Source organism: Brugia malayi, assembly GCF_000002995.4.
Source record: "Brugia malayi strain FR3 genome assembly, contig: Bm_v4_ChrX_scaffold_001, whole genome shotgun sequence".
Classification (NCBI taxonomy): Eukaryota; Metazoa; Nematoda; class Chromadorea; order Rhabditida; family Onchocercidae; genus Brugia; species Brugia malayi.
This window is the reverse complement of record NW_025062479.1, coordinates 19,636,876-19,655,926: the sequence shown is the minus strand read 5'-3', so window position 1 is coordinate 19,655,926 and position 19,051 is coordinate 19,636,876. Positions and strand designations below refer to the sequence as shown.

The window sequence follows — 19,051 nt, the reverse complement described above, 5'->3', positions numbered from 1 at the left end:
GAAAAACTGAAGGTGGAAAAGACGAAGGAAAAAGATTTCAGTTTGTTTAATGTATTTAACTTTTAAGAAAAGACATGCAGGAATACTTTCTATTTATACCACAATGATCATACTGTCACAAAATGTCAACCACTTCGCATTTAACTCAAGTTACATCTCTGAAATTTATTAGACTTCATAGTATTTTCCTATTCTTTCCCACAGCTTAAATAGGTATTTTATGAGAAAGCATTTCTCAGTTATATCATACCGTCGTTTTTTTGCTTTTCTTCTTTTGTTTTCAATTTGAATGACAACGTATAGAAAATCAATTTAATTTTAGTCATTTCATTTCAAAATCTTTGCTTTTGATACATTTACAAGCAAAGAGGTACCTCAGTTTCTTGCATTTCTTTTTCAGTGATAGAAAAGTCAATTCGTTTTCATTTAATATAAAGCTGTTCAAAGTGAATTGAGGACTATTCTTAAAATGAATCATTGCTAGCTACAATTAATTTATATTGTAAGCACTTTTCTTCTTAATTAATGATGCAAAATTTTTGGAGTTTAAAATAATACTGCTATCAAAATCAGAACTTTGAAAAAGCTAAAAATTAATTGCATTCATAATCGACAAATTTATGATTCATTATGTAAGTTATCAAGGTTAAAGTATACTTAAATAATTTAAAAGAAAAAAAAAACAAAAAAAAAGGTGAAATAATAATCTAAATAAAGATGCATTTATCAATTTTAATATATTTGATTGATATTTATTTGACTGATATTTGATTGATACAAGTAAGAAAAATTGTTAAGCAAATATTTAATTAATGTTTTAGATTTTCAAATCAATGTATTAATATGGTAGTGTGGTAAATTTCAACAAAAAATTGTTCAAAAGTTCAAAAGTAATAAAACAACTGATATTTGATTTGTTTCATATCTAAATAGCTTTTCAGCTTCTTTTTTTTTTCTTTCAATGTCACATATTATAATTTTTACACATTTTATGAAATCTAACAATTCAGAAATTAGTGATCATATTTAACAAAATATGGCATTGTTTTAAAAGGTGACATAGAACATGATGATGACTCATTTCAAAAATCGGATGAAATTTACAGTGCGCTGGCAACAAAGTGAAATATGAAATATGAAATTTTGTTCTCTTCAATAATTCCTCACATATGGAAATTTTATGGAAATTGTGAACAAAAATTTTAACAAAAATTTTTTCAATTTTTTTTATAAGATTATGCACTTTTTTACAATAAAACCATTTCTTTTTGCATGAAAATTTTCATGTACTTCGTATTTATATTTAATATTATTTTTAATTTGTTTAAAAAAAATAGTAAAAGTTGTATGCATAAATATTTTTGAAATATTTTTTAATCACATACGCTACCATTCCCAATTCAAAATTAGTGTCAAAGTTTGTCTTTGAGAAATGTTCTTCCACTTTTTATTTTTTTTTTCGGAAGATATATTTTTATTTACTTTTCTATCGTCAACATTGGCAACACTGATATCGAGAGAAAGATTTTCTTTTTTTTTTTTTTTTTTTTTTTTTTTGCATCATACTTCTTTAGACAATCGTTTAAGAAATGAAAAAAGTCTTCTGTTAATTTTGATGCTTTTTATATTTACGTACAAATGTTTAAGATAAAATTTTACGCAACATTATTAACAAGTTGAAATTTCTCAATAGCGATAGTAATAATAACAACAATAATAATAATTGATAAAATAATAATATGCCTGATATTAACAATAGTAATAGTGCGCTATTACCGATTGCATAAATCATTTATCAATTGTCTTCAATTTGTTCTGTGCTTTTCACTTCAACTAATTAAAAATCAGTTTATTATGGTGACAGTGAACAGAAAAAATGGCATAACGAAATATGATTTTCATTATATAATTATTGATTAAGTTAAATAAGTCATTCAATGTTACAACATTCAACTAATAATTTACTATCATTAGTGATAATAATGTACATCTTTTAAAGTTGTGTGGAAGTTTTTTTTTTTTCTTTTTTTTTTCTTCTTTTTTCAAAACGTATCAATTGAGAGGTGACACTTCCTGCATCTTACGCAATTCCAAAAATTTCAATTGAGTTAAGCAAACATATGTATTCTCTGCTAATCAGTCATTGAAAGTAGAATTGACTATGCATTTGTATGCATTTCGCGCTAAGAAACTGATAAATTAGGAAACGAAATTTTTCTTTTCTTTTTTGCAAAGTTACTTACTACTGGCTATATCATTTCTTCCACAACATTTTTAACATAATTGATTGCCTAATATATTATGATTAATTAGCTGATAAAAACAATACGTGAGATATACAAAATTATAGATAGTAATAAAACATTTATTATTACATTTCGCATCACTTTATCAGTACTGCTTATCCGACTATTTAATCAATAATGAAAACAATTTTTCCCCTAAAATAAATAAATGAAGGATTGATTTTAGGATGGTTCGAATAATACCGACAATAAGTGAAAATGTGAGCGCAAATATTGTTGTGGAAAATCTTGCTAAAACTGATGAAATTTTGTTAAATATATTAAAAGATGAAAAGGCTCAATCGAGGAAGCCAACAATTTATCATAAACTCAGCTACTTCTTAACAATGCGCATGATGATCGCTGTACTGATGTCATCGTGCTTGATGGCATTATCAGTGACAACAACAAATCTTGCTGGATCACTTGTTTGTATGGTTGTAAAAGATGATGAAAATATGGCTAATTCACGAATTACACGGTAATTTTATTTTCTTTTTCATTTTAAAATTAGTTTAAAAATTTTAATAAAAACTTTGCATTCTATCGAATAATTTTTTCATTTCAAATTAAATGTTTTTATCATCTTTCTTTTCAAAATTGTTTAAATGAAGTTAATTGTTTATTGATTTTGTCTGACTGTTAGTTAATAAAGCTTTAAAGTAATATTATAATAAATTGTTCAGTAAAGGAATATTTGTAAAAATTCTATGTAACTGAGATTTTTATGAATTTAGAAGAAAAAATTTTTTAATATAAATCATTCGATTGTCCGATGATGCATAACATGTATGATAGTACAATTAAATATCGTTCAATTGGATTAATTTTTCGAGCCTTCATTCAGTCGTTCTGTTTTTTTTTTTTTTTTACTTTCAAAAGATTTATCCGATAATTTCAAACAGGTATTTGATTACAAATTTTAGGAACACTGATCCATCATGCTTAAATTCTAATTATCTTCATTTAGCTAAACTGATGGGAAAGTGTTCGGACGGATAAAGTACATCTTTTCCTTTTTCTCTTTTTTTTTTCATTTTTATTTGAGTGGAAAATTTTTTAACAAAATTAGAACCAGTTACAAGAGATACGAAATGCTCATCACATATTATAGAATGAGAGAGAAGAAGAGAGAATAACACAAAATAATAGAAGTAAATAAAGTACAGGAAGAGGGGGATTAATAAATGATTATTTTTAAAAAACTAAGGTAATGAATTATTAAATTTAATCATTCATTAAAAATTGGAGATATTCGTTAAAAATTATTGAAATCAGGGAATTTTTTCATAATAGCTTTGAATAAATAGATTTGCAAATATTTTTATGTATTTTAATATATTCCAAAAATTTTCAAATTAGTTTTCCTTCAAACGATTTGAAATGAGTTTAAGAAATTTTCAGAAATAACTGACATAGTTGATGGTAATGTGCAGTATGCACTGAAATAAAAAAAACGAAATAAAGTTATAAATCATAATTTGATATTTATATTCTTACCTTATTATCAATCATTTGATTGAAATAACAGCATTTAGACCTAACTCTACATTGAAGTTTAAAATTAACAAATCTGAGGTAACATTTGTTCAGATATCAAAATGATATGGAAAAAGGTTTAAACGTCTCAGAACGAATCACACATTCATGCTCACCTAACATAGTGCCAAAAATTGGGATGAAATTTGATGAGAGGCCTGATTCAGAGCATCTTTCGCAGTCAAATGCTAATGGCAATCAAAATTATATTGAGATACGGTCTTGTCACGCTGATGAACGTTTAAACTGGACAATGCTTCAACAAGGTTCTTCTCCCTTTTGATTAAATTTTGTCATTTCATATCTAATATTATGCAAAAATGAATCGATCGAGATTGCTGCCAAAATTAACATTTTAGGTATGGTATTATGTGCGCAAAATATTGGTTCTCTTTTTATGTTAGTGGTTGGTCCACAAGCGGATCGTTTAAATGGCAAATGGACAGTAGCTGTGGCGCTATTTGTCACTATCATTAGTAATATGATATTACCGCTTTTTGCTGCAAAACATTTTATTTTTGCAATTATTGCTCGGATTCTTTGTGGAATAGCTGATGCTTTCCTTACTCCATCGATTAGCTCTATGATCGTTCGATGGTTTCCACCGAAAGAGCGTTCATTTGCTATTGGATTTATTACGGGTGGCCGACAAATTGGTTCCAATTTTTGCTTTGCATTTACAATTTCACTAATTTTCATATATTACTGATTTCCAAGTTCAAAAAAAAAAAAACATATATTAATGATTAAAACGTAGTTATCATTCATTGCTTAAGAGGGATATTTCTGATTTAAAATCATGTTGATTAATTAATAATTAATTAATATATTTGATTATTAGATGACTTGGTTTTATTTAATCGATTATGTTTTAAAAATGTAGTTCAATTATTTTAATTTGAAAACTGGTTTTTTGCTTTTGCTTCTCCAAAAATAATAATGTTGCTAAACAAAAGAAATGAGAATTTATAAAAGAATGCAGGAAGTAATTCGTGTCAAATATCATTTTTAAACAATTTTTTAGTGCTGCTCTGACAGTAAATTAAAAAATTTGTTTTAATTTATCCAGCTGAAAGTTAAAATAAGAATTTGAGACATATTTATTTTCAGGAAGTTTACTTATTTTGCCAGTGTCCGGATGGGTTTGTCTCAGAAAAGATACATTTGGCGGTTGGAAATTTACATTTTATATTTCGGCAATAATTGCTGCGCTTATGCTACTTATCTGGTTGATTATGTCAGCTGATAAGCCATCAAAGCATTATTTCGTAAAAAATGAAGAAAAAATGTATATTTTGAGGAAAATTAGCGAAGAATCTTTGGGAAAGGTAATTTGTTTATTTGTTAAAAAGAAAAGCATCCTAAATTGGAAATTTTTTTCCTTTTATTAAAAAAAAAAAAAAAAGTTAAAATATTTCTTTATTATTATCGTTTAAATTTTAATGAATGAAATATAAATTTGTTGACAATAAATAATGGATAATAAAAGCCTTTTCAACACTACTGTTTCGTTTCATTTCAAATCCTTTTCTTTTTCTTTATGAACTTATTTTTCAATCAAATTTTTTTGTGATTAACTTCAGATGAAAAAACTATCGGTTTTTTTTTTTTTTTTTTTTTTTTTTGCATAGCTAACAAAAACTAAAAATTTGCATAATTTCATATAAGCAGCAAATTTGAAAACAAAAAAGGAATTGTAAATTTTGCATCTTGTGAAAAAAAAAAATGACTAAAATTTCATATTTTAATAAATTTATAACTTTAATTTATCATTTTGTTAGAGGAAAGAACGGAAAAATACACCATGGAAAGAATTACTAATATCACGTCCATTCATTATGGGAATATTAGCAGTAGTTTGCCAAGAATATCCGCTCGTTATCACTACAACAGTAATTATTTTATAATTGTTAAAACTTTATTTACAACATTATACACTTATGAGCAAAGAAAAAAGGAGAAAAACGGAATTTGCATACATGTGACTCATACAAATACCAAATTTATTGATGAATTGTAATATATACGAAACTGATCGATACTTTTAGTTACTACCCATTTATATGAAAGAAGTACTTCACCTGTCGGATGTTCGCAGCACTTTATATTCTGCACTGCCACTACTAGCATTATGGATCAGTAAGAATCTTTCATCATCACTTTCGTCTTGTCTGAGTGCAAGAAAAAATGGATGCTGTGTGATGAAAAGGACAATTCTTGTTAAATCATTCAATGGAATCGGTTCAGCTGGTCTTGCCTTTGGTCTCTTTATCATACCGCTGATAACACATGACATGCAAGCATTGATTGTCGTTTGTGTTGCAAATGCATTTGCTGGTAATTATTAATTTAACCAAATTAAGAACTCATTTTTACTAATTTATTAATCGTATGATTTTTAGCAATCATTGCAATATTTTTTTTTCTTCTTTTTCCTTTTTTGTTTTTGTTTTGTTTTTGTTGATTAAATTATTAATTAAGGTATTTTTGCAAAAAAAAAAAAAAAAATTGAATAGAAGTTTTTATCATTTAGAAATTTACCTTATAGCAATTTCAGGTTTACACACTCCTGGTGTATTTACTGCATTATTACAGATAGGTCCGGCATATACAGGTTCCATTACAGGCATTGCTTTTTCCGCTGGACATATAGCTAAGTTAGTTGCTCGTTTAATATTTGCAAAAAATTTTAAATTGATTTTTAGTAAATATTGTTCCTATGATAGAATTTGAACTCGATTAGTTCTTATTTTTTAATTAGAATATCTAAATTTGTCATAAAAAACGATTGATTATATTTTGAAGAGGCAATATCTAATGATAATTACGAAGAATATGAAGAAATTATCAAGATATCCTCCTAAACAGTAATTCGAAATGTTTGATGGTGTTAATGGTGAAAAGTTCACCATCACAAAAATTTTGATGCACTTATCATCATTTTAAAAAACAAAGGTGGCATGATTTTTTCAATAATTTAAGCATTGTGAATAAGCTGACAAATGGATTGATTCTACATTCGTGGTCCGGTTCAGATAGTCAGTGGAAACTTCTTTATACGATATCAGCAATTGTTGCTTTCTTACCTGTGATATTTTTTACTCTTTGGGGTTCCGCTGATCTACAATCATGGGCAATCCCGAAATTGAGGGAAAAAGAATCAGCTGGATCTGAGAAGAAAGATATGAACATGAATATTAGCAAGACTGCCGAAACAATATCTTCAGCTTATCATGCCGAAACACTTCCCACACCTGTCTAAGGTCAATAGTACTACCTTAACTTTGATTCAATTTTTTTCTTTTTCTCGCTATCCAAAGCTAAAAAGAGTCGAGAGAAAAAAAAATGTGCTTCAGCTATCGTAAAAAATTTTTAGGTCTAATTATTTGTTATTAGGTATTTTAATTGGGTTTTAATTCATAAAAGGTATTGTGTGATAACCTAATGCTATATTATCACTTCTACCTCGTTTCCTTCTTTTTTCTTTTAGAAACAAGTTTATCAGTTTATGTTACTTAGTCTTTTTGAGCTTTCAAAATCTTTTCAGTTTATATGAAACGCAATGTTAGGAGAATTTGAAGGCTGAAATGTTTTAAAAAGTTTCGAATTTCAACAAATAGAACATTTTTAATATGCAAAATTTTAAACATAAAAAATAAAAAAGAATGAAACGAAAATTATTGTGCTTAAGTTTTTATACATTTAATTTAATTAATTAAATTGCAACTTCATTTCCTTTGTACAAATTGTTTCGCTTCATGCGTACATATTGCAATATATACTGATTGTATAAACAGGAAATGATGACATTGATGATTGTTTTTTATTTTTCTCATATACTACTACTTTACAATTATGAGTAATAAAGTAATTATGTACATTTGTTTAATTACTGTTTATATTTATTTAGTTGGCAGTATTTCTCTTATTATTCAAGCAAACATCTCGTATAAGCGGGTTTATTTGTATCAGAAGAAATGATTTGTCAATTGTATTATTTTATTCGATGAATTCCATTAATAAATCAAATATGCCTGCTTTTGTTAATGAACTTTCAAAAAAAAAAAAAAAAACAATATTATAATTGTGATTGATTTGAAGCACTTTTATTTATGATATTAATATTTTATCAGTGCAAACATTAATTTCATTTAGACATAAAAAAAAAAAAAAAAAAAAACTTGAAGATATAGTAAATGAAATTAGATGAGCAAAAAAAGGGTGTGTAAGATGCAGAACTAAAACACTAGCATCAAGAATTCTATCATGCATTGATTTTTTTATGCAAATTTTTATATCTTTCAAGAAGGCCAAAATTACGCATTAGATTTATTGTGTGTTTTTTTCGAATCAAAGCAGGTAGTACGATACATCCTGGTAGAATTTCTTCATAATTTTTTTTTTTTGTACTTTTAATATATTTTATCTTTAAAACAAATTTCTTAAGTATTTAAAAAATTTTTTCTTTTCTTCAAAGTACGACAATGTTACGCTTGGCAAGTGCATTGATAAATCAAAAAAATGTTCGGAATGGTTTGACATCACTAATAAATTGTCGCGCAAAGAAGACATATATTGCAAATTATACTATTATCGATCATAATTATGATGCAATTGTTGTTGGAGCTGGTTTGTCTGATTACGATTTTAAAAGGAAGCTATTAACTTTAAGTATCATCTAATAATTTATCATATATGCTCCTAACTGATAACAATTAGCAAATAAAAAGTTGTGCATTTTTTGTTGATATAAAAGTAGAGTAAGAGATGCAATAATAATAATGGTAAACTCATTCATCGTTATTGTATATACTTGATATGCTAATTAATAATTAACAATTAAGATACCATTTATTGCTTTCAATAAATTTGCTTGTTTTACCATTGATAATGCTATCATGTAACAATCATTTACTAATAAATGATAAAACTATAGTAAGAATAACGAGTTCGTTTATTACAGATTCTATTTCATTTCTTTATTTAATAGATATTCTTACAATTGATGAACTATGTAAGATTTTCCATCAAATTCTTTTCCTTCTAAAAATTTGTTTTTTTTTTTCTTTTTTAAAAAATTAGAACCAAACGTTATTAATTAGTTCTACTTTACTACTATCTTCCACTTACCATTGATGGACAAATTTTATTAATAATTGCTTGTTCCAGGTGGAGCAGGTTTACGAGCAGCAGCACGTCTAGGTGAAGGTGGCTTACGAGTGGCGGTCATAACAAAATTATTTCCAACAAGATCGCATACTGTAGCTGCACAAGGAGGTATTAATGCAGCAATTGGTAGTATGAATCCGGATAACTGGAAATGGCATTTTTATGACACTGTAAAAGGTTACTGATTTCATGGAACTTTTCAAATGATTAAAGATTTGAAACAATTAATTGTATGTGGTAACCAAAATTTTAAGGTATCAAATCATCTTTTTAACATCACATATTTGAATTTTAAGCAATGGCATTATGACAAATTTTGGTAACAAAAAATTACTAAACTATTTGGTGGCAAAATTTTAATTTCTTTCACATTCCATCAAAACACTTCTGATTTGGGTTGAAAAGTAGAATGTAAAAATATAGGAAGTGATTGGTTGGGTGATCAAAATGCTATACATTATCTAACAAAAGATGCTGTTCGAGCGGTAATTGAATTAGAAAATTATGGGATGCCATTCTCGAGAACAGCTGAAGGAAAAATTTATCAACGCTCATTTGGTGGACAGAGTAATAATTATGGAAAAGGAGGAGTTGCTAAACGGTTTGTAAAAGCTTTTTCTATTTACGATAATTTAAATTCACTTCTTAATGAGAAAACCAAAAATTATTTGCAAGATTTGACATAGAGTGAATTTAATTAAATCATATTTTAAATCTTTTCAACAAACATTTTACACGTGGAAAGGTTTATTTCAGAGGAAGTCAATACTTTTTCTTATTAAAAAATACGTTAATTTAATGATTTATGAAAATATTTTATTCACATTTTATCTTAGCTCAAATATTTCTACACGTCTTTTTTTAATTCCTTTTTATTTCAAATATCACAATGGTTAATCAAATGATTATAAGGATTTATAGTACACTTTCAATTAACCATCGCTTCGAAACAAAAGAAAATTCATTATCTTAAAAGATTAAAGTAATTTTAATCATTGCTTTCGTTCGTAGTACATGTGCTGTAGCAGACCGTACGGGTCATTCAATGCTTCATACACTTTACGGCACATCGTTACAATTTCATTGCGACTATTATATCGAATTTTTTGCGCTTGATCTTCTTATGAGTGATAAACGATGTATTGGGATAATTGCGATGAATCTTGAAGATGGAACATTCCATCGTTTCCGGTTAATTTACTTTTTATACATTAATTGCTCATTTGTATTATCACATATAATAAGCGTCATGGAATAATAATTTCCCAATAATTTCCTATGCAATGCGATATTATATAATAAATGACAACGGTAGTTCGGGAAATATAATGGAAAAAATGTTTATTACTTGTAGGGCACCATTTACTGTCTTGGCAACAGGTGGCTTTGGACGAGCTTATTTTAGTTGCACTACAGCACATAGTACCACTGGTGATGGTAATGCAATGGTCATTCGTGCCGGTTTACAAACAACCGATATGGAATTTATCCAATTCCATCCAACCGGAATTTATGGTGTTGGTTGTCTGATTACAGAAGGATCACGAGGTAACTAAATTGTTTATAATTCTTCCTGTCAATTTTTTGCTAATATCCCTTTTTTTTTGAGTGTTTGAACAATAACCAGTCGTTAATTCAGTAATATCATTATAATCATTAAAAAACAAGTGCATTAAATATCATTTTTTGATTATATGAGAATTTTTTAAATGACTAGGATTATAGGAGAAGGTGGTTACTTAGTAAATAGTAAAGGTGAACGATTCATGAAAAAGTATGCTCCAAAAGCATTAGATTTGGCATCTCGAGATGTTGTGTCCAGAGCAATGACCATTGAAATAATCGAAGGTCGAGGAGTTGGCAAAGAAAATGACCATATATACTTGCAGCTTCATCATATCCCTGCAGATTACTTGCATAACAAATTACCAGGTCTATATATTTATATAACTAATAATCTAATTAACAAAGTTACAGTTAATAAATAAAAAAATCTTCGAGTCTGAAAAATTGATAATTGCATTCCTTTCCGGCAGTTTAGTTACACTGTAAATAGAAAATCTATTGCATTAAATCTTCCGATATATACATATATTTACATTGAATTATAAAATAAAACCATCTTTTACATGAATATTAAAAAAAAAAGCCCTGTAAAAAATTTTATTTGAAAATTAATTTTTTTTTTTTTTTTTTTTTTTTACCAACAGGAATAATGGAAACGGCCAAAATATTTGCTGGTGTTGATGCGACTAAAGAACCAATACCTGTAATTCCAACGGTTCATTACAATATGGGTGGAATACCAACTGATTATAAAGGACAAGTAATAACTTTTTCACATAGTGAAGGTGATCGAGTAAGTTTCGTTCTATCAAATTTCAAGTAATATCTTTGCAAAGTAAGTGAGGAAAAAAGAATGAACAAGAATAGTTAAATGAATGCTTTTCATAAATCGGATACTTGAAAAATCTTTCATGATTTGGAAAGATCTTTGAGGAATATAATTATAAAATAAAAGACAGGAAAACAGGAAAAGATCATAAGTTAAATAATCTGTAAATAATTTCAAATGAAAAACAAAACTATAGTAAAAAAAATAAATAAAACTATTAGAAATGTAATACTGCAGTTAGTCCCGGGATTATTTGCATGTGGCGAAACTGCAGCACATTCAGTACATGGTGCTAATCGACTTGGCGCTAATTCTCTCCTTGATACTGTTGTGTTTGGACGAGCTTGTGCTAATAAGTATTACTTTTTAAAAGAAAAACATCTTTCTTCATTTCTAATTATATATATTAGAATGAAAAATAGAATAAGATAGTGTAGCATAATTTGTGTGTGGGAAACTGAAAATTGAAATTTAGCTTAGTTTGTCGCCTTTTCCAAAAAATTAAATTTTCTAATTTTTTTTTTTTTCTAGTAAAATAGTAACTTTTAGAAGCTTTATTAATCAAATATTTACAGCATATTGGAACAAGCAAAACTAACCAACTTTAAGCTTCCGGATTTACCGCCTAATGCGGGTGAAGCTACGCTTGCTAACGTGGATAAAATGCGTTTTGCAAAAGGCGACATCTATACTGGTGCTTTAAGGTTAAAAATGCAAAAAACAATGCAAAAACATGCTGCTGTCTTTCGACGAGGCGATATTCTACAGGTGCAAAAGTGCTAAGCAATTAGTGATACTGGTTTGAACTTCAACTATGAAATGAACATCTTAAACCAAAATTAATGAATAAAAAACAAACAATTAAGAGTTAGAAGTTAAATAGAGAAGACAATTTCTCATATCATAGCACAACTACTGTAATGGATAAATTCATTTTACTGACAGAAATCGAATCATATTAAAATGATGAAAGATTGCCAATAGGAACTAATTCATTTAGTTAAATAAATGGTATTAAACAAGCAATTAACATGGAAAAGAGTTACTGGAAGGATCTAACTTTTTTTTAATCGCTTTTTTCTTCTCCTTCCTATTATTTATCTACCTCTTTATTTTCTCATTTCTAGAATTACCCACCATTATGCTTGTTATCAAGCAATAATAAGGTTTTAAAAGCAATAATGATTTTAATAATAATAAGTAAGAGTAACAATAAAAAAAGTAATAGTAATGATAATAAATAATAAAGATTTATTCTAGCGATGCAAAATTGAATTTCAGGAGGGCATTAAGAAGATGGAAAGTATCTTTGGTGAACAAAAACATCTGAAGACTTTGGATCGTGGACTAATTTGGAATTCGGATCTTATTGAAACATTAGAGCTGCAAAATTTATTGCTGTGTGCTATGCAGACGATCAGTGCAGCAGAAGCTCGAAAAGAATCCAGAGGAGCTCATGCTCGTGATGATTTTAAAGTAAATTATGCTTAGATTAATTTCAGCGCAGTAAGAGCAAAATAGCTTGGGATAATTTCAAAGTAACTAATACTAAGAATTAATTTAAAATTATTTTTAAAAGTTACTTTTTTCTTTTAAACTGCTACGATTAACAAGCTTTGTTTCAGCAACGAATAGATGAATTTGATTATTCTATACCACTGGCAGGACAGATAAAGAAACCATTCAAAGAACACTGGCGTAAGCATACAGTCATTAGCCAAAATCCGGAAACTGGAAAAGTATAATATTTTGATTGTTCATTGTTATTTATTGTTGCTTTTTATCTACTCAGTTCTTTTCCCGAGAATTGTATTAATTCACCAAATGATGCTTTTCATTAATGGTAGCAGAATCAAACACATGTCCCATAGTTCTTAAATTAAGGAAGTTTACTGCTATATTTTAACCAGCGATGATTGTATGACTTGCAAAAATGAATAAACAGTGATTAAAGGACTGACGTGCACTCGTCAATGGTCGGCGCTAATGAGTCAATATAAGGGTCGTAACATAAACTACTGTAAAAAGCCTCTTTTCTTCTGTCCTATTTTTCTATATTTTATGAACATGGATTTTCTTAATATCTCCTATAATAATATAATTTGTCAAATCAAAATTCAATGAGCAATTTAATAGATTAAACAATTTAGGTTGCGCTAAGTTATCGACCAGTGATCGATCAAACGCTGGACGAGAATGAAGTGGAACCAATACCACCAATAATTCGAAAATACTAAAAAAAAAGTCAGCACTAAAATGTCAAATTTATAACATTGACGAATGATATCGTGAAATGTTTACGTAAATGTCGTTGAATTCATCTTTTCACCGCCGTGTTTTTCCTTGTTATTATTAAAATTACAAATTTCAACGTAAACACAAATCAATAAATGATTTTTGTGTGAAATTTGAATTCACATCATAACGTTCATATAAGCAGGGAGGAAGAAGACAACAGATAATAAAAATGTATTACTGACCGACTGAGTAAAACTGATAAGGTTAAGTCTACTACTATTAACGGTATCTCCTCATATAACTTGTACAATTACTAACACATATAATTCTCACACTTACTCATATAAATTTTTGTATCTTTATAAAATCTAATTTAGGCAAATCTTGTTCAAGTAATCAGAAGGGTGAATTGACAAGACGATGCTTGCAGTTTATTCTGGGTAAATATTCCTGCCCACTTTCCCCCTAATTGCAAGTGATGACACTAGAAGTGCAGACTAAGTGGACTGATGCACATTGTCATGACATCTCGTCCCACCTACTGGCGCCTCCTGTCTGTGTATGTGTGTGTGTGTGTGTGTGTGTGTGTGTGTCTGTCTGTGTGTGTGTGTATGTGTGACAAAGTGCTTGAAGTACGGTCTATATGAGCGTGTACAAGCATAAACCAACGGCGCATAGCCCAGCCGACATCATCTTGCACCTGCGCCTGGATTTCGGATGGATTGTGGGTAGTTTCATTGTGATGTCCTGTTGATGTCCTGTCTTCCTTGTCTTTCCTGTTATTTCTTCTACGGAAGTAGTTGCACTTGGGAAGGTATGTGAATCGTTTAGTTCAATACTGAAAAATTCCTTCACATGGTGTAACATTTATCTTCTATACATACCCACGTTTTACTCACGTACGTGATACTAGTTTTACTATTTGCATGCATCCTATGTTACTGTTTAGTTCCACTGCTGATATCCTTCACATTCGTTTTTCTATGTGTTTGTATTACCATTAATCGTTTTACGACTTTCTTCACTAGAATGATTCTTTTTTTCTTCCTCTAAATAATCATTTGAATGAGATAATTTAAGTTAGGTAAATAGAATAGGTAGGCATTGGTAGCTACATAACATTATAATAAATACCAGTAGATATCAAATCAAAATATGCCTACAACTCTACTATCCCATTCTTTCGATAATTTTTGCGTTTTACTCAGACTAAGATAAGTGAAAAATTATTGATAATGAATAAAAGATGTTTTTCAAAAGACCCTACTATTATAAATATTAGCTAGTCTAAAGTTTGCTCTGAAATAGTACTGCTAATGTGAAAAGAAATAATGCTGCTAATTGATTTACTGTACCTGTTAGGTTACTCTTCAAATACATTACCATTAATATATCTATTTCTCTATAGAAAGAAACAACGGCTTGTTTGCTGTGATGAATTTATCATCCAGAACGAATTATTCAATCATAAATAATTATTCAATCACAAATAGATAATTAACTTTCCCTTTCAAATAATTATTCAATCACAAATAGATAATTAACTTTCCCTTTCACATAGGTTAAATTACTAATGAGCTAGCGTGTTCGTAAAGATAACTAATTTTACAATTAGTGTAACTGGAATAAATTAAAATACTGATCAATATTTCATCATAGGGATGCTAAGTGCGGCCCGTTGTTTGGTGACGAAAACATGTCAACAAAGAAAACTTTCGTTATCAGCTGTGTGTAAAGGAACGAGGACATCTAATATCGCTGAATATTGTGTTGTGGATCATGCATACGATGCGGTTGTTGTTGGAGCTGGTTGGTTATTTGATTATTCGTTTTCTTTCCATAATACTAATAGTAAAAGCTGGTCATATTTTAATGAATAAGATTTCATAAATGATTTGGTTGATGCAGTATTCACTTGATGCTCTTGAAATTTTTAATATTAAGATAGGATTTAGGAACTAGATAAGCATTTTCTAATGATTTGGTGATATGAAACCTTTCTTTTTCTTTTCCGTTTGTGATTTGGCTCTAAATTTACAGGTGGAGCTGGTTTACGAGCTGCTATGGGTCTCAGCGAAGGTGGTCAGAAGGTTGCGGTAGTTACAAAGTTATTTCCAACACGGTCTCATACGGTTGCTGCTCAGGGAGGTGTTAATGCAGCTTTAGGTAATATGAATCCGGATGATTGGCGATGGCATTTCTACGATACTGTTAAAGGTATCATTGTTGCAGTGAAGCGAAGTTATTAGCTAATATTGCAGTTTTAATTTGATAACAAGACATAATTTTGGCATTAATGTGGGTCATTTATTCGTACATGTTATGGTGATTTATTATCATGATTGTAGGAAGTGATTGGCTAGGAGATCAGAATGCTATACATTACATGACTCGTGAAGCGGTTCGTGCTGTTATTGAAATGGAAAATTATGGTATGCCTTTTTCACGAACAGAAGAGGGTAAGATATATCAGCGTTCATTCGGTGGACAAAGTAACAATTTTGGTAAAGGTGGCATGGCTCGTCGGTATGTTTGATTTTTTCATTGCAATATTTTTAATGTTTTAAACAGCACATTTTCTTTTGCAGTTTTTAATGCTTTTCTTTATCATTTTTTTTCTTAGTAAAATTATAATTGGAGGACGTGCTGCGTAGCAGATCGTACAGGACATTCAATGTTGCATACGTTATATGGTTCGTCACTTCAGTATAACTGTCGATATTTCATCGAATATTTCGCACTTGATCTTTTGATGGATAACGGACGATGTGTTGGAATTATTGCTATGGACCTTGAGGATGGAAGCATACACCGATTCCGGTATATTTGATTCTTTTATGAGCGACAATGTGACTATTGTATGCATACGTGCTATTTCGTTTCTAGATGGAATAATCTATGGGACTTACGAGATTAAAAGTCATTTAATGTTGTTATGCTGAAGGGAACAATAGACTTGTTGGTTCCATTTCTGAGTACCAATTGAACTTTCTAATAATTTCAAATCACATATAATTTTTGTGTTTTATTTAGTAAAATATGTATTAAGTGTTCTTTGTAGTGCGAAGAACACGGTGGTCGCAACAGGAGGATATGGACGAGCTTTCTTTAGTTGTACTTCTGCACATACGTGCACTGGTGATGGCACAGCAATGATTACTCGAGCTGGACTGCAGAATTCTGATATGGAATTTGTTCAGTTTCATCCAACCGGTATTTATGGTGCCGGTTGTCTCATCACTGAGGGTTCTCGAGGTAATATTTTGTAGCAAATAGAATTCTTTATTAGATAATATGATTGAAGAGTTAGTTCGTTTGGAGAGATATTGTAAGAAAAAGTTTCTTTAATAAGGTATATCGTTTTTAGGTGAAGGTGGCTACTTGGTGAACAGTGAAGGTGAACGCTTCATGAAGAAGTATGCACCGAATGCGTTAGATCTGGCCTCACGAGATGTTGTTTCGCGAGCGATGACGATCGAAATCATGGAAGGTCGTGGTGTCGGGAAGGATAAGGATCATATTTATTTGCAGTTGCATCACTTACCTGCGAAAGATTTGCATGCCAAATTGCCAGGTTAGTTTGACTTCAGAACATCACGAAATTTCAGTTGAACTTTGAAACTTTACACATCGTGGTATTAATAGAACCTCTCGCATGATTGCCATATTTTGCAATTAAGTCACATAATTACTGAGCTATTCATAGCTGTTGATTTCACTAATAAATCATCTATAAGTAATTGCAGTTTTTTTTTTTTTTTACTAGGGATTAAATAAATTTGTTTAGTAAATCAGATTTTGCTATTTCGCAACTGCGAATGGTATTCACCATTTATAGGTATTATGGAAACTGCGATGATTTTTGCTGGTGTAGATGCTGCGAAAGAACCAATACCCGTTATACCAACAGTCCATTATAATATGGGAGGCATACCAACGAATTATATGGGACAGGTTCTAACTTACAAACGCGATAAAGGTGACCAGGTGAAATTATTATTTCTATCAGTTTTTTTTTTTTTTTTTTTTTTTTTTGAATGATTATGGGAATATATAAAATTACAGTTGGTGCCAGGATTATATGCTTGCGGTGAAGCAGCAGCACATTCAGTGCATGGTGCAAATCGTCTGGGAGCTAATTCGTTGCTCGATCTTGTCGTTTTTGGACGTGCTTGTGCCATAGAGTAATTTTTTTTTTCTCATTCTGTTATAAACATACGTTAACATATTTACTACTACTATTGCACTGCATTTCCATACGAAATGGTCTGGTTTGCAGTATTCTAGAAAAAGCCAAGAAATCATGCGAGAAGATTCCTGAATTGCCGAAAGATGCGGGTGAATCAACCATTACAAACGTCGACAAGCTGCGTTTTGCCAAAGGTGATATTCCTACTGCTGCCTTAAGATTGAAGATGCAGAAAACGATGCAACAGCATGCAGCTGTGTTCCGACGCGGTGACATTTTGAAGGTAAGTCCTTGACAAGTGAGAATATAACATCAGTTTTGAGTTTGGAAGTCAAATCTTGGAGAATAAAGAATGTCATTGAAGAAAATTAAGGAATATGGAGGATGTCTGTCAAATTAGGTCGTGAGTCGTTGGGGAACACAATAATCTGTGTTAAGTATCATCGTATCACTACGAAATTGCAGGAAGGTATTAAAAAAATGGAGACTCTTTTCAAGGAGCAAAAACTTCTTAAAACAACAGATCGTGGATTAGTGTGGAATTCGGATCTTGCTGAGACATTTGAACTGCAGAATTTAATGCTAAATGCCACTCAAACAATCATTGCTGCAGAAGCTAGAAAAGAAAGTCGTGGAGCACATGCTCGAGACGATTTCCCGGTTTGTTAGTTGATAAGGATTATGTTATTTTGTTGTCGTTCGTAATCAGTGATTTGGTGCATATTTATGTTTGTTTAGTCTGTCTGCAGATTTATATTGTTTGTTTCAGACACGGATAGATGAGCTTGATTATTCGAGACCACTTGATGGTCAAACTAAGAAGTCACTCGATCAACACTGGCGTAAGCATACTATCATCGAACAGGATCACGAGACTGGGAAGGTAAGTAACTCGATGTCTATAAGGATATATTTGCGTAAGAAATTTGTGAAAAAGGCTATGGTACTTTGATGTGCAAAGGAAAAAAAAAAAAGCATGCTTTCGTAAGAGTGAATAGACTCTAATTTGGCCTAATTTCTTCCAGCTTGCATTTATTTTATTGCATCCTTTCAACTTTTCGTCTTTTATTTTTTTTTCCTGTAATATCAATTTTTACTTGAAATACAATAAATTCTGTTTTTAGATTACCTTACATTATCGACCAGTAATCGACCAGACATTAGATAAGAACGAGACAGACTGGGTTCAACCGATGATTCGATCTTATTGATTTGTTGCATATAAAATATTTTCTA

The 19,051-nt window shown here is 29.8% G+C and overlaps 3 protein-coding genes across 4 annotated transcripts; all 3 read left to right on the top strand.

The window, feature by feature from the left end:
• Positions 1 to 2,473: 2,473 nt before the first annotated feature.
• Bma-slc-17.9 (conserved hypothetical protein,hypothetical protein) lies at positions 2,474 to 7,086 on the top strand (the record flags this gene model as incomplete). The annotated part of the gene is made up of 8 exons (XM_043075454.1): positions 2,474 to 2,766; positions 3,879 to 4,090; positions 4,184 to 4,480; positions 4,935 to 5,152; positions 5,606 to 5,716; positions 5,873 to 6,161; positions 6,382 to 6,481; positions 6,807 to 7,086. 8 exons carry the CDS (start codon positions 2,474 to 2,476, stop codon positions 7,084 to 7,086), a joined length of 1,800 nt encoding a protein of 599 aa, XP_042931388.1.
• A 1,222-nt stretch (positions 7,087 to 8,308) lies between these two features.
• Bm10316 (succinate dehydrogenase [ubiquinone] flavoprotein subunit, mitochondrial, putative) lies at positions 8,309 to 13,625 on the top strand (the record flags this gene model as incomplete). Its single annotated transcript, XM_001894887.1, has 12 exons — positions 8,309 to 8,453; positions 8,994 to 9,170; positions 9,417 to 9,594; positions 10,005 to 10,184; positions 10,348 to 10,541; positions 10,719 to 10,925; positions 11,204 to 11,352; positions 11,626 to 11,744; positions 11,964 to 12,156; positions 12,670 to 12,864; positions 13,014 to 13,127; positions 13,539 to 13,625. The coding sequence occupies 12 exons, from the start codon at positions 8,309 to 8,311 to the stop codon at positions 13,623 to 13,625; spliced, it is 1,938 nt and encodes a 645-aa protein (XP_001894922.1).
• A 1,662-nt stretch (positions 13,626 to 15,287) lies between these two features.
• Bm1936 (succinate dehydrogenase [ubiquinone] flavoprotein subunit, mitochondrial, putative) lies at positions 15,288 to 19,026 on the top strand (the record flags this gene model as incomplete). Of its 2 annotated transcripts, XM_001894888.1 has the most annotated exons (12): positions 15,288 to 15,435; positions 15,667 to 15,843; positions 15,975 to 16,152; positions 16,267 to 16,446; positions 16,688 to 16,881; positions 16,994 to 17,200; positions 17,465 to 17,613; positions 17,692 to 17,810; positions 17,906 to 18,098; positions 18,281 to 18,475; positions 18,585 to 18,698; positions 18,940 to 19,026. In XM_001894888.1, 12 exons carry the CDS (start codon positions 15,288 to 15,290, stop codon positions 19,024 to 19,026), a joined length of 1,941 nt encoding a protein of 646 aa, XP_001894923.1. The 2 variants fall into 2 exon arrangements, with proteins under 2 accessions (XP_001894923.1, XP_042931387.1); XM_043075453.1 differs by lacking the exon at positions 15,288 to 15,435 and having other exon boundaries at positions 15,690 to 15,843.
• Between the last annotated feature and the right edge of the window lie 25 nt (positions 19,027 to 19,051).